Source organism: Elephantulus edwardii, unplaced genomic scaffold (assembly GCF_000299155.1).
Source record: "Elephantulus edwardii isolate Elephantulus edwardi_28Jun2011 unplaced genomic scaffold, EleEdw1.0 scaffold00096, whole genome shotgun sequence".
In the NCBI taxonomy this organism is placed as follows: domain Eukaryota; kingdom Metazoa; phylum Chordata; class Mammalia; order Macroscelidea; family Macroscelididae; genus Elephantulus; species Elephantulus edwardii.
In genome coordinates, this window is record NW_006399846.1 from 961,236 (window position 1) to 972,889 (window position 11,654).

At 50.2% G+C, this 11,654-nt stretch overlaps 1 protein-coding gene across 2 annotated transcripts; it reads right to left on the minus strand.

The window, feature by feature from the left end:
- Positions 1–943: 943 nt before the first annotated feature.
- On the minus strand, positions 944–8,141 carry ATN1 (atrophin 1). Of its 2 annotated transcripts, none has more exons than XM_006891251.1 (9): positions 7,953–8,141; positions 7,690–7,827; positions 7,436–7,549; positions 4,731–6,706; positions 4,295–4,517; positions 3,247–3,943; positions 2,245–2,388; positions 1,619–1,799; positions 944–1,458 (listed from the first exon to the last, which is right to left on the minus strand). In XM_006891251.1, the coding sequence occupies exons 1-9, from the start codon at positions 7,977–7,979 to the stop codon at positions 1,425–1,427; spliced, it is 3,534 nt and encodes a 1,177-aa protein (XP_006891313.1). In that variant the 5' UTR covers positions 7,980–8,141; the 3' UTR covers positions 944–1,424. The 2 variants fall into 2 exon arrangements, with proteins under 2 accessions (XP_006891313.1, XP_006891314.1); XM_006891252.1 differs by having other exon boundaries at positions 4,731–6,703; positions 7,953–8,048.
- Positions 8,142–11,654: the final 3,513 nt, after the last annotated feature.

The window sequence follows — 11,654 nt, forward strand, 5'->3', positions numbered from 1 at the left end:
CACAACACAAAACAGCCCCGCTTTTAGTATAAATACGAGCAACACAAGAATACTTTTATGTTAACATACATGAAAAAAACCCGTAAAATAACAAGTCTATTGTTAAAATAACGCACATAGGTAATAAGGGTCTTCCGGGAAAACCCGGAAGACCTGCTAGACAAATTCAAAAAGAGCTGTAACACTGAAAATAATGGGCGTGCAGAGAACGAAGAATATCCGTAGACTCTACTCTTGGTGAGGGTGATCTAAGAGCGAACTTTATGAACTCCTGCCAATAAATAAGCTGCATACCAGACCAACTTTCAGCAGAAAACCAAGCAGTATCTAAGGAATAAAACCGTTCTTTTCTTGGATTTGTGAACGTTACTCTATGCAAATGAGCATGATACTGATTGGCTGACAGAGCAGCCGGTCACACCTCCATTAGTTTTTTAAGAACGAAAGCGGTGATTTGCCGTAATAAAAGCTAGAGCTATTGTACTTCTCCCTTCCCTCCCCTTCAGGGCTTTACACAGGCCACCCAGGCCCTCCTCAAACTGAGGGGCATTACCCAACTCCCAGTCTCACTTCAAACTATTTCACAGAAAGGATTGAGAACTCAAGCCTTCACCCCAGAGAATTGTAGTGTACTCTAGTTGAGGGGGTAGTAGCAGAAAACCCAAGAGTTCAAGGGCGTTTATCAGAAGCGACCATATCTGGGACGGGTTTGTGTCAAACCTCGCAAGGCTTACTTCCCCAGCCTTGGACCCCACAGGTGATAGCAGCATTCCCACCCAGTGGAACCATCTCTCCTCCAAGATATTACTCTCCAACTGGGCAGGGTCTCTAGGCCCATTTCCTTTCACAGGCCCTGTCCCTCCCACTTCCCTACTAATCTGCTTGCAAAGATTCAGAGACAGCTCACCCCCATAACCCGCAAAGAAAGAGTCACAGCCATCATCTGGGGAGTCATGAGGATGTTTTTGTTTGGTTTTGGTTGGGATGTTTTTTAAAGAGCATCATATAGATATTTATATATATAAATTATTAATGTGGGAAAGGAGTAGGGGCATACATTGCAGGGGGCGCGCACACAGGGAAAGGGGGGCCAGGGTGGCACACGATGCTACGCAAAACAGCCACATCTAACAGATGAAATAATCACACCAACGGGTAGGGGAGAGGGGGCTGGCCACCAAGGGCTGCTCGTGAGAGAAAAGCAGGGGGTAAGGAAGAGACCTGGTCCAAGATACTGTGCGCTTCTGCCCCACCCTCACCGCCTCCCCACACCAGCCTTGGCCTCTGTCCCATCTTCTTCCTGGCTGCCCAGCTGCTGAGGTCCTGCAACTGAGCAGTATCCTCTCCTGGGCTCTGTGACAGGCCAGGAGGAGTCTTCCAAGGTCCAGACGCAGGGGCCGTGGGTGCTCTCTTGGTTGCAGGTTCTACAGCGGCTTGTCGCTTTCCTTCTTCAGGTGGCTGGGGGTGGGGGGTGGGGGGGGTTTAGAATCAGAGCAGAACTGAGTTCAACTTGACCTGGCCTCTCTCCCAGGTGAAGGTGCGGCATTCCCCAGGGCCCTGTGTCCACACTCCATTGGCAAAACCTTCTTCCCCACTCTTGGCCCAGGGTGCCCCATACCTGTAGTAGTCCTCCTGGGCGGGCAGCGGCACACTGTGCAATGGATGATGGGCATGCAGCCACTGCTGCTGTTCTAGTGCCAGGCGCTGCAGTTCGGCCGACTGCGCGTGCATGGCCTGCAGCTGGTGAGCTGCTGACATTGGGGCAGAGAGGGAGGCAGGCAGGTCCCGGTAGGGGGCAGCTGTGGGCAAGGAAATGATGATGGGTAAGGAGCTCTCGTAGTTTGATGGTAAGGGGCTGTGTCCTACCTAAATCTCTTGCTGTGTGATGTACTGCCTCTGAAAACCCACTGAAGGGTAAGCTATGAGTCTGTCAAACGCAATGGTTCAAAACAACAAAAACTCAAGGCTGAGACAGCCTGTCACTTTAGATAGCCCAGTTTTGTAGGTTCACAATGTTTGAACTAGGATGCAACCTTCTGTGTAACTAACTGGATGCCGTCAAGTCAACTATGACTCACGGCAAAGCTCCACTGCCAAACCGAAAGCTCACATCTCTCTTAAGCAGGGTCTGACTCCTAGCTCCTCTAGGCATTTCCTCATTATCCCACCCTAGTCTAACCCTATCCCCCAAATTCCTTCTGTCTTCTGCTCAGTAGTTTCCCCAACTCTCAACCCCATCTTTACCAAAGAGCTGGTGACGAAGAACTTCGTTCTCGTGCAGAGGATGAGGAAGAAGGGGGTTAGGGAGAGTCCCAGCTGGATAGGGGATTCGAGTAAGGTGAGACCCTGAAGCCAGAGGGTCAATGAGAGGATGCACCGAGGCTGAGGCTGGAGGACAAAAAAAAAGATGAAAAGTGTCACCAAAGGTAGGCTTGGGGAAACTATTCATTTTGGAAGCCTAGAAGAGAATGGGCAGTGATACACAGGAAGATCCAGAATGAAAGAACTAGGAGCCTTGGGGGTGGGCTGGGTTAGAACATATGGAAGACAGAAGATAGGAAATTACAGTTGCTACAGGAATCTGAGCAAAAGGAAGCCAAGAATCAGCCTGCTTGAAGGCAATGAAGGATATAAAAAGTTTAGGAAATGAGGCAGAAAAGGGAGGTTAAAACGGAGCACCAGGGAGCATATGATGAGCACAACTATAAGGCAAGGCTACAAGGCATTCTGCACAGTAAGAAATGGGATGAAAGGACAGTAAAACTCATTATCACCTATGATATCCAAAACCAAAGCTGCAAGGCTCTTTCTGGAAGGTAACAGATCTAGTGGGGAAGAACATGAAAGACCTCCATCTGGGAGAGGAGGAGAGAATGGCAAGAAACAGTGGAAGACCCAACAGACTTGAAACCAAAGGAACAACACCTCAGTGATGGGTTGGGGGAAGGTAGTTTTAACAGTAGAAATGTGGTATTTCTTTATGGGACTCCAGATTGGGCTATAGACATAGGGTGGACTACTAGACTGAGGACCAGGTGTGTGGCATATCAACTCTACCTAGTGTTACGGCATGTGGAGGCAGGCTAGGGGTGAGGGGTACCCCTGAGGGTGGTAAAAGGAAGGAGCAATTACAAGAAAGCTCATGTCCAGCTAAAGGAAGTTTTGACCTAAGGAACAGAAGAACCTAGTCACTTGCCAGGCACGAAGAAGCCCAAAGGGCTAAGGCAGGGAAATAGAGGGTCTCACCTGCATGGATGGCATCCTGCTGATGCAGGTGTAGGTGCGAGTGGATGTGGGAGTGCTGGTGGTGATGGGGGGTCACGTTGAGCATCTGCAGCCGGGCCAGTGGGTCATTGCCCAGGGCTGCCACCCTTTCTGCATGCTGCCTCTCAGCTGCCAGCCGTTCGGCATAAGACATATCAGGCCGTAGGGCTGGCCCAGCTGCCAGCGCTAGACGTTCTCTTTCTAGGGGCACCAGGCTCGGATGAAAGGGAAAAGGGTACAAACCGGGTGGGCCAGACTGCAGAGCCAGGCCTCCATGTCGGGGAAAGGGGTCAAGGCCTGGCCCAGGGAACCCATGTAGAGGTTCTAGCTCACTAGGCTTCACCTCAAAGCCAGGCTTGAGGCGGTCACGAAGGTCTCGCTCCCGGGCTTCCCGCTCCCTCTCCCGGGCAGCTGGGTCACTGCTGTACAGGGCTGGGACATTGTAACCCAGGAGTCCCGGGTCCACTGCCTCCAGGGGCACATAGAACGGGTGGTTGCGATTGCCAGGAGACATGACATGAGGCCGGGCATATTCGCTGAGGGTGCGGAGGGCTGGCGTGTCAGGACCCAGATAGGAGGGAACTGTAGCCACAGCACTCCCTGGCTCAAATGGAGGGCGATGGGGCACTGGGCCCAGAGATGGGCATTCCACCGGGGCACGGCCCTCCTGAGCCAGTTTCTAAGGAGAACACAGAGAAAATGAATTTTAAAAAGCAGTTCTGGTAAGGTAGTCATCCTGAACTGTCCATTTGTCTCAACAGCTGAATGCCAAAATGCCTCCCCTAACTGGAACTATGGCTACCAGGTACTTCTCTCCCTGGTGGATAGCTGCCCTTTCTGTGACACACACCTAATTCCACATGACCTTGCACTTGCCTAACTCAGGAATGCAAATTCCTTCACTTGGAATCCTTCTGGTCTCCATTTCCTGAACTGCAGTGATTCCGCCTCTCCGACAGGTGGCGACATGACCCGCCCATTGGAGCCTCCTCGAGCAGCGCCAAGCAAGGCGCAAGTGTGACGCACTCACCACGCTGCGCTCCAGCTCGCGCTCCTTCTCGCGTTCGCGCTCCTTCTCGCGCTCCCGTTCGCGCTCCCGCTCCTTTTCTTCGCGCGCGCGCTGCTCGGCCTCGCGCCGCACCTTCTCTACCAGGTCGGCCCGCTTCTTGGCCAGCTTGGAGCCCTCCAGCGGCACAAAGTACAGGTCGCTGCGCGCGCACGAATTAAAACCGCGGTCCAGGTGTTTGTTGAACCTGCAGGTGTGCAAAGAGCGTGCACTCAGCCTTTACAGGGCTACCATGGGCCCAGCGGCTTCGTGCAGCTTCCAAACCCAAAATTATCAGCCCCTTAGCTCTTTTACGTCAGGGCTTTGCAGGCACTTTCAGAAAAAAATCACTGCATGAATCCAAGGCCCATTCTGTGACCCCTTCCCGCTAAGCTGCCCTCACCCAGCCCAGGGCACTCACCTGGCCGACTGACTGGCATGGCTGGGCACATCTACCACTTTGGGAGGGGGTGAGGGGCTGCGGGCTGGAGGCACCGGGCTCTCAGGGGGCTCAAACTCCTCAGCTGGTTCTTGTTTGATCTGGGTGGCGCTAATGGGCGGCCCTGACGCCGGGGCTGCAGGAGGTGGGGGCAGAGAGGACATGCCCGAGGGTCCTGCTGGCGGTAGTGGCCCAGGCCCCACAGTGGGTGAACCGGGCTTGAAGGTCCCTGGGCCAGCGGGGGGTGAGGCACCCCTGTATCCTGGTGGAGTCCCTGTTCGGAACGAGGGGGGTGACCCTGGCTTATAGCCCGGTGGAGTAGCGGTCTTGTAGGCCCCAGGGGATGGGGCTCTCTTTCCATACGGTGGTGGCCCAGGTGGGGAGGTGGTTTTGTAGCTTGCTGGCGAGGAGGCCACTGTAGCAATGACCGTGGAAAGGGTAGCTGAGGAGGTGGTAACCGGAGGCACGGGTGGGAAGGGGTAGGAGGCTCCTTGGGGGCCCTGGGAAGGAGAGGGGTGTGAGCATGGGTAGGGCCCTTGAGAGGAGGAAGAGTTAGAAGAGGAGGAAGAAGCTGGGGGGCCACTGGGGCCTGTTTGGCTGTAGGATACCTGGCTGTGAGGTGGAGGCATGTGTGCTGGCCCTGGTGGGTAGGGCCTCAGAGAACCTAAGGAGGGAGACATGGTATAAGGATGCCCATGATGAGGGCTATTACCCTCCAGTGGGTGGGCATATGCTCCAGGTGGAGGGGGGCCAGAATTTCCATGATGTTGCTGCTGCTGTTGCTGTTGCTGGTGGTGATGGTGGTGTGTTGGGGTTGGTGGGTGGTTAGTGGACTGGCCCCCAGTAGAAGGAGGGAAAGGGCCCGGATGGGCATTGTTGTTGGCTAGGAGGCGGCCATAGGGCGGAGGTGGTGGGGGACCCTGGCTCCACACAGCCTGGGATGGGAGAGAAGGCTGAGTGTATTTGGGTGGCTGATTAGAGACAGAAATATTTGTTGGCGGAGGGAAGGAGTGAGGATAACTAGGTAATGCCTGGGAAGCTGGGTACTGGGAGGCAGAGGAAGAGGAAGAACTAGAAGAGGCGGCACCTGCTGAGCTATTAGAAGATGAATAAGGATACCGCATTGGGGGGGCTGGGGCCGAGGAAGAAGCAGGGGGCAGAGGGTGAGGTGAAGGGGCCAGAGTTGGGCCTTTCTCTGGGCCAGGGGGAAGTCCCCCCATACCCTGCCCCATAGTATGGGGAGAAGGCAGATGCCCAGGTAGTGGCTGAGCACCTAGCCCAGGAGGAGAGGCTGATGCATTGTTGAGGGGTCTCAGGGCAGGTGGGGGAGGCAGGTTTGGTGTCACATGGGGGAAAGTGGCTGGTGGTGGTGCAGAGGGTAGGTTCCCACCACCCACTGGAGTAGTAGGTGGCTTTGCTGGGGGAGCACCACCCGCCCCAGAGCTTGATATTGTAATAGGGGTGGTGGGAGGTGGGTGCTGCTTACCCCCACTAGGGGTCCCTACTGAAGAAGTAGCCCCACCCCCCTTGGGACCGACTGGTGGTCCAGACAAAACTCCTCCACCAGCCCCTGCAGGGTAGAGCTGTGGGTGAGGAGGAGGGGCCCCAGGAGGGGCCGGGAACATTCGAGATGTGGGGGGCTCCATGGGAGCATATCCTGTGGAGGTTACAGAAGGATGGGGTTCAAAGCTGGGCTCTGGCTGTCGAGGGGTACTACTATCTGCTGGAGGAGGAGAGGGAGGAAAAAGTGGAGGTGGATGGTAGGGGCGAGCTGGGCCCTGGGACAGGCCCGAAGATGAGTCGGAGTCATTCTCCACGCTTCCAGGGCTATAGATGCTGGGGGATGTGCTACGGTTGTCCTGGTCAATATCCCTAGGATCACTGCTGCCATCATCATTGAGGCTCCGCCCATCTAAGCTGTCCAGGTCTGAGGGAGACTGTGGCCGAGGGAGATCCTGCTGTAGAAGAGGGAGGGAGGATCTTTTTTTTTTATTTTTTCCTTTCATGCTTCCCCTAGATTTGTAGCCTCCCTTGCACAAAATCATGTTTCCCTCAAAGCTTATCTCTGTAATGGTATGTGATGTTGCTAAAACCCACCTCCTTGTCATCTGGGGATTTCCCTACCCTCTTAACATTCTTAGATGCTTCTAAGCAGTTACCCTGACTTCTTCCCTTGTCTCAAAAGCACTTTCTCCCCTTCCATGTTGTTGTTATATGCCACTGACCCTCCAGCAGGTTATAGATGAGCCCAAATCCCTGTCTTCCCATTTCCTATTTGCCTTCCTCACATTTCATGTATCCCTTTAACAATCTCAAAAATCATTAGTCCTTGAAAAAGACCCCAAAATTTACATATTTTCTTTATAATTCTTTTTTTCCTTCTACTAAAACGTCTCACCCTGAACCTCTTTCATGACTCTATGTTAAAAACCAGAACCTAGGAGAAAAGAAGCTAATAGAATCTCTCAAACTCCTCCTATTTCCTTTAGTCCTGCCTTGTCATCTGAGTCTAGTCAAAGCGCTCAAGATTTTTTTGTATATGTCTGCTAGCGTTACGTTACAAACACTAGAATGTGTCTTTTCTCCCATAGCCCAGGCAAGACAAGGTAGAACTAGTGAGCAAAGGAAGTTTAGGGGAGAGAAAGAATTCTCAGAGAACAGATCAGGATGGCTCCCAAGTCTCTCACCTCTGTTTTAGTCTTTTTTGGTGCACTGGTCTCCTCGCTTTCACTCTCTGAGATCTCCTCACTCCGGCCCTGCTTGCTGACCTTTGGGGTAGAGGCTTCCTCTACTCGGGCTTTCTGTTAGAAGGAGAAAATTTCTGTCTTAATATTTTGAATCTCCAAAGTTGCCACTATTAACTTCTGCTACACAGAAGAACCTTCTAACAGACACATCACCCACCCACCATAACCCCATAGGAGGACCAAGGACAGGATACCTTGGCTGTCTGCCTAGACTTCTCAGCTTTGCCATCACTGCTGGATGTGCTGACCCCTCCAGGGGAGGCCCGACCCCTCGATCTCAGTTCTTCCCGGGGCCCAGGGGCCTCTTTCTTCCGTCCACTCCTCATTGACATCTAGGAAGGAGGTAAATAATGTTTTTATACCAAATCTAACTTTATTTCTATTTTCATCTCTAGCGTCTATCCTCTGCTTATATGCCCCAAGTTTTTCATGCCTCTCACTGTAGCTTTTAACTTACTGAATCTTTATTCTGTCGTGTCTTCATTCTTCAGGCTGTGGAGACCCCATTCTCCTCTGCCTGGGCAGCTGAATACAGAAAATTCCTTGCTTCACCGAAGTTCTCCACAACTGTGGCGTGGGAAGTCAGAAGCAGGATTCCCACGTTTCAACTGGAATTTGTAGGACTTCTACTCAGTGAATCCTGTAGATGGAGACCATAAGAGTATCTAAATTGGGTAGTAAAGTCTGAAGGTAAGACTCCTGCCTAGCCTTTGGACCAAGAGAGGTAGAGACCCCATATATAACATTACTGGCTACCTCAACTCATCTACAAGTTAAGCAGAGAGCTGCTGCTCACAATATAACCTCTTTCATCTCCGGGGAAGTCACTCACGATGTACCTCTGAGGTCCAATCTAGAAGATCACACTATTTTACCCTTTGATCCCTAAGGAATATTTGTATGCACACAAATTCCACAGAGCTTTACAACAGAATATAAAGAAATAAGCTACTAGTTTACTGAGTACCTTCTTTATTTAAACCCTTTATATACACAATGTCATTTAATATTCACCAACAACTCTGTAATTCTCATTATTATGCCCATAAGATAAGGAAACTGAGTCTCAAAGACCAGGATTGTCAATTACTCAGCACACTTAAGTATTAAATCACAGGTCAAGAATCAAGACCACATCTCTATAGTTACAAAACAAGCTCATCTATACTTTGCTATACTGGCTTCAAAAGCTTTCAAGTAAAATTCTCATCAGTCTGATGAAGAAGGCCTTCACATCAGAACAGGTGAAAGAAACGTTCCATCCTACAATACAATGAAGAAACAGAATACAGTACACCCTTCCCAAGCCCAAACCACAAATTATTGAACACTGTATTTCTATTTTCATTTTGTAATTCTTGCTGTCCTGTCTCTCCATATTACAGATTATATATACAATCTTTTCAGAATAAAGACAGTTTCTTACAGTTTCATCCTTCCTTTCTACCTACTCCACAAATTATATGAATCTACAGGTGTTCTGTTCTTGTTACTGACCTTTAAACCCACTAACTTCAGGAGGCCTTCTTGAATTAAGTGCTGCTGACCTGAGAACCAACTGAACTTACCTATCCATTCTGAGTCAGCAGGCCTGGAAAGATAAATGGTATTTCCTCATCTTTTCGTACTTTTCCCCACGTTGCAGTACAGATTGGATTTCAAACACCATCAATCCAAAAAATGTAAACAACAAAAGGGAAAACAATCTAAACGAAAGCACAGTAAATATAACTATTTGTGATTGGCTTGAATTCTGCCAGCCTCTTATCACAGAAATTGTGCATCAAATCAGTCAAGGGACCCAAAGGGATCACAGAAATACATGGAAGCACCAGAAGCAATCAGTGTGCCTTTCCCCTCACCTCAGCTTCCTTAACCAGCTGAAAGCTGACAAAATTAGCAAAAAAGTAACACTGAAGGAGAAAAGTTGTTTTTCGAGCCTGGAGCATGTTCTAACACCAACCAGCTGAGCATCTAGGCCCAATAACCAGTCACTCTATCTAATCGAACACCTACTCTGCATTCTAAACATATTCACTTTGATTACCTTACTGCAAAGAGAAAATGACAGCTCATTTTTGGAAACTGGAAAACAGTTAAGAAAAATTGGGGAAAAGTTCCTTAATAAGAGGAAAGAAACTAAAGGAGAATTATGAGAAGGGCTGCTAACCCAAAGGTTGGAGGTGTGTGTCCAGCTAATACCTCAGAGGGAGTTCTAGTGGCTTAGTGGTAAGGAGATGCGCTTCCAGCCCCAAAGGAACAAGTTTCAAATGCACCAGTTGCTTCACAGGAGAAGGATAATCTCCTCCTGTGTGATTAAGTGCCTCTGAAAACCTATTGGAGGGTCAACTATGGGAGGATTCCAACTGTCAGGTACAAAACAGCTACCTCAGAAGAAAGGCCTGGCAATCTACTTAAAAAATATAATCAACTTGAAGACAATTGTTTGTGGTTTTAGTATAGTAAAGCAATGCACAAAGCTTTCTGGAAGGGACTTGCAGGGTTAATTTCATGATGACTGGCCCAACCCTTCTCATTCCTGACCTGCTAGGCTACTAAATCAGTCCACCAACAGATAATGCACTGGCCTAAACCACCTTGGAATCAAAGAATTCTCAGGCCTGAAAGGTAGGTCATAAAAAATCCTTACATTTTATAACAAAGCTGAAGCTGCAAATAAGAAGTGCCTTGCCAAGGTCATGGAGGCAAAACTAAGACCAGGCCCACATCTCTGGTTCCCATTCCAGAGGGCTCGGCATCTGGCTGTGCCACAGCCCTCTCCCACGGGCCACCCTCACCTGGGAGAACCTGGTCATTCCTACAAGGTCAGGGAAGTAGAAGACTGAAGGTTAGTGAGGAAAAGGGGTCATTGTGAGTACAGCCTGGTTGAAAGAGGAAATGGGGATACTCCTAGGGATGGGACAATCAAGTTGAAGAATACTGAAAGATTTAAGTACTGAGAAGCAAAAACAAACAAGTAAACAAACAAACAAAAAACAAACAAAAAAACACTAGTGTGAAAAAAGTATAATTCAAGAGTATTTTCATCTTCCCACCACCTAGGAGAAGACACTTTGAGACATGCCTGTGACCTCCAAGTAGCATGTCTACTTGTTCAACAGACCAAGGGATAAAAAGGGGTGCATCCTCTAGAACCCAGCTAAACCCCAAGAACTGGGGACCCTGCTGTAGCCCCAGGATATAACACACACTGAAGTGTAATCAAGATTAGGAACCCCTCACCTACTGGAAATCCCACTGGGCCATTGCCATGGCAACAAAATGGCAACTCCCAAGAGATGTTCCCAGGGGTCTCTGGGCACAAAGGGATATCTCAAGAGCTCAAGGTAGTAATGAAGACCCCTATAGAAAGACCACCAAGAGGGCTGCAGGTGCTCTGGGGATTTGGGGGTGGGGTCACAACTTTAGAAAGCTAAAGCCAGCCAGATTCTCTCTTCTTTCCACCACCCCTGAAATCTTTTCTCCTTAACTCTCCCTTTCAATGCTTCTTACTCCCCTTCAGTTTTAGAAGGACCCATTATAAGGCCCCAGAAGTAACTACGTCTAAGATTGTGAAAACAGGGTCAGAGGTGACCTGCAGTAAGAGAAAGAAAAATGAGTCACAAAGGCATCACCTTCCCAGTCTCACCCCTCAAAAACCTATGGGTCTTCTTAAAAATGGACCTTTCTTTGCCCCTTTTCAATTCGCGGTTTCCCTTTCTCAACAGCCACAATTCCTCTCTTTCCACCTACCACACCCCTTCCCCGTTTTCCACTTCTATGCCTAACTCTCTCAACCCCTAGCCCCAAAGCCCAAGCTCCTGGCCTTTCTGAAGCTTTTCCTGGAGCTCTGAGCCCCACCTCACTGCCACCTCTCCAATCCGTTCTGCCTTTGCCCCAGTGCCTCTCATAGACATCTCCCGTTTTTCTTCCTCCAACATTCCCACACCCCCACTTCAGTGTTCCTCTTCTTCTGGTCCCGGGGTCCCGGCTACCCGCTTGCCCCATCAGACCTCTTCCTGAGATCCTCCTACCTCTTTCCAATCCGTGGGTGCCCTGGCCCCCACCCCTCCTCTGGGCCGGCCCCACCCCCTGAGCCCCCAGCCTCAGGCCAGGCAGTGCCCGCAGTGGGGGACTGGATCGGGAAAATAACAAATGG

Excerpts from the sequence above, each read along its gene's own strand:
- ATN1 (XM_006891251.1), bottom strand. The coding sequence starts at position 7,979 with ATGAAGACACGACAGAATAAAGATTCA. Across the intron at positions 4,518-4,730 it reads CATGCCAGTCAGTCGGCCAG|GTTCAACAAACACCTGGACC; the intron begins GTGAGTGCCCTG and ends GCACACCTGCAG. Across the intron at positions 1,459-1,618 it reads GCCCAGGAGGACTACTACAG|CCACCTGAAGAAGGAAAGCG; the intron begins GTATGGGGCACC and ends CCCCACCCCCAG.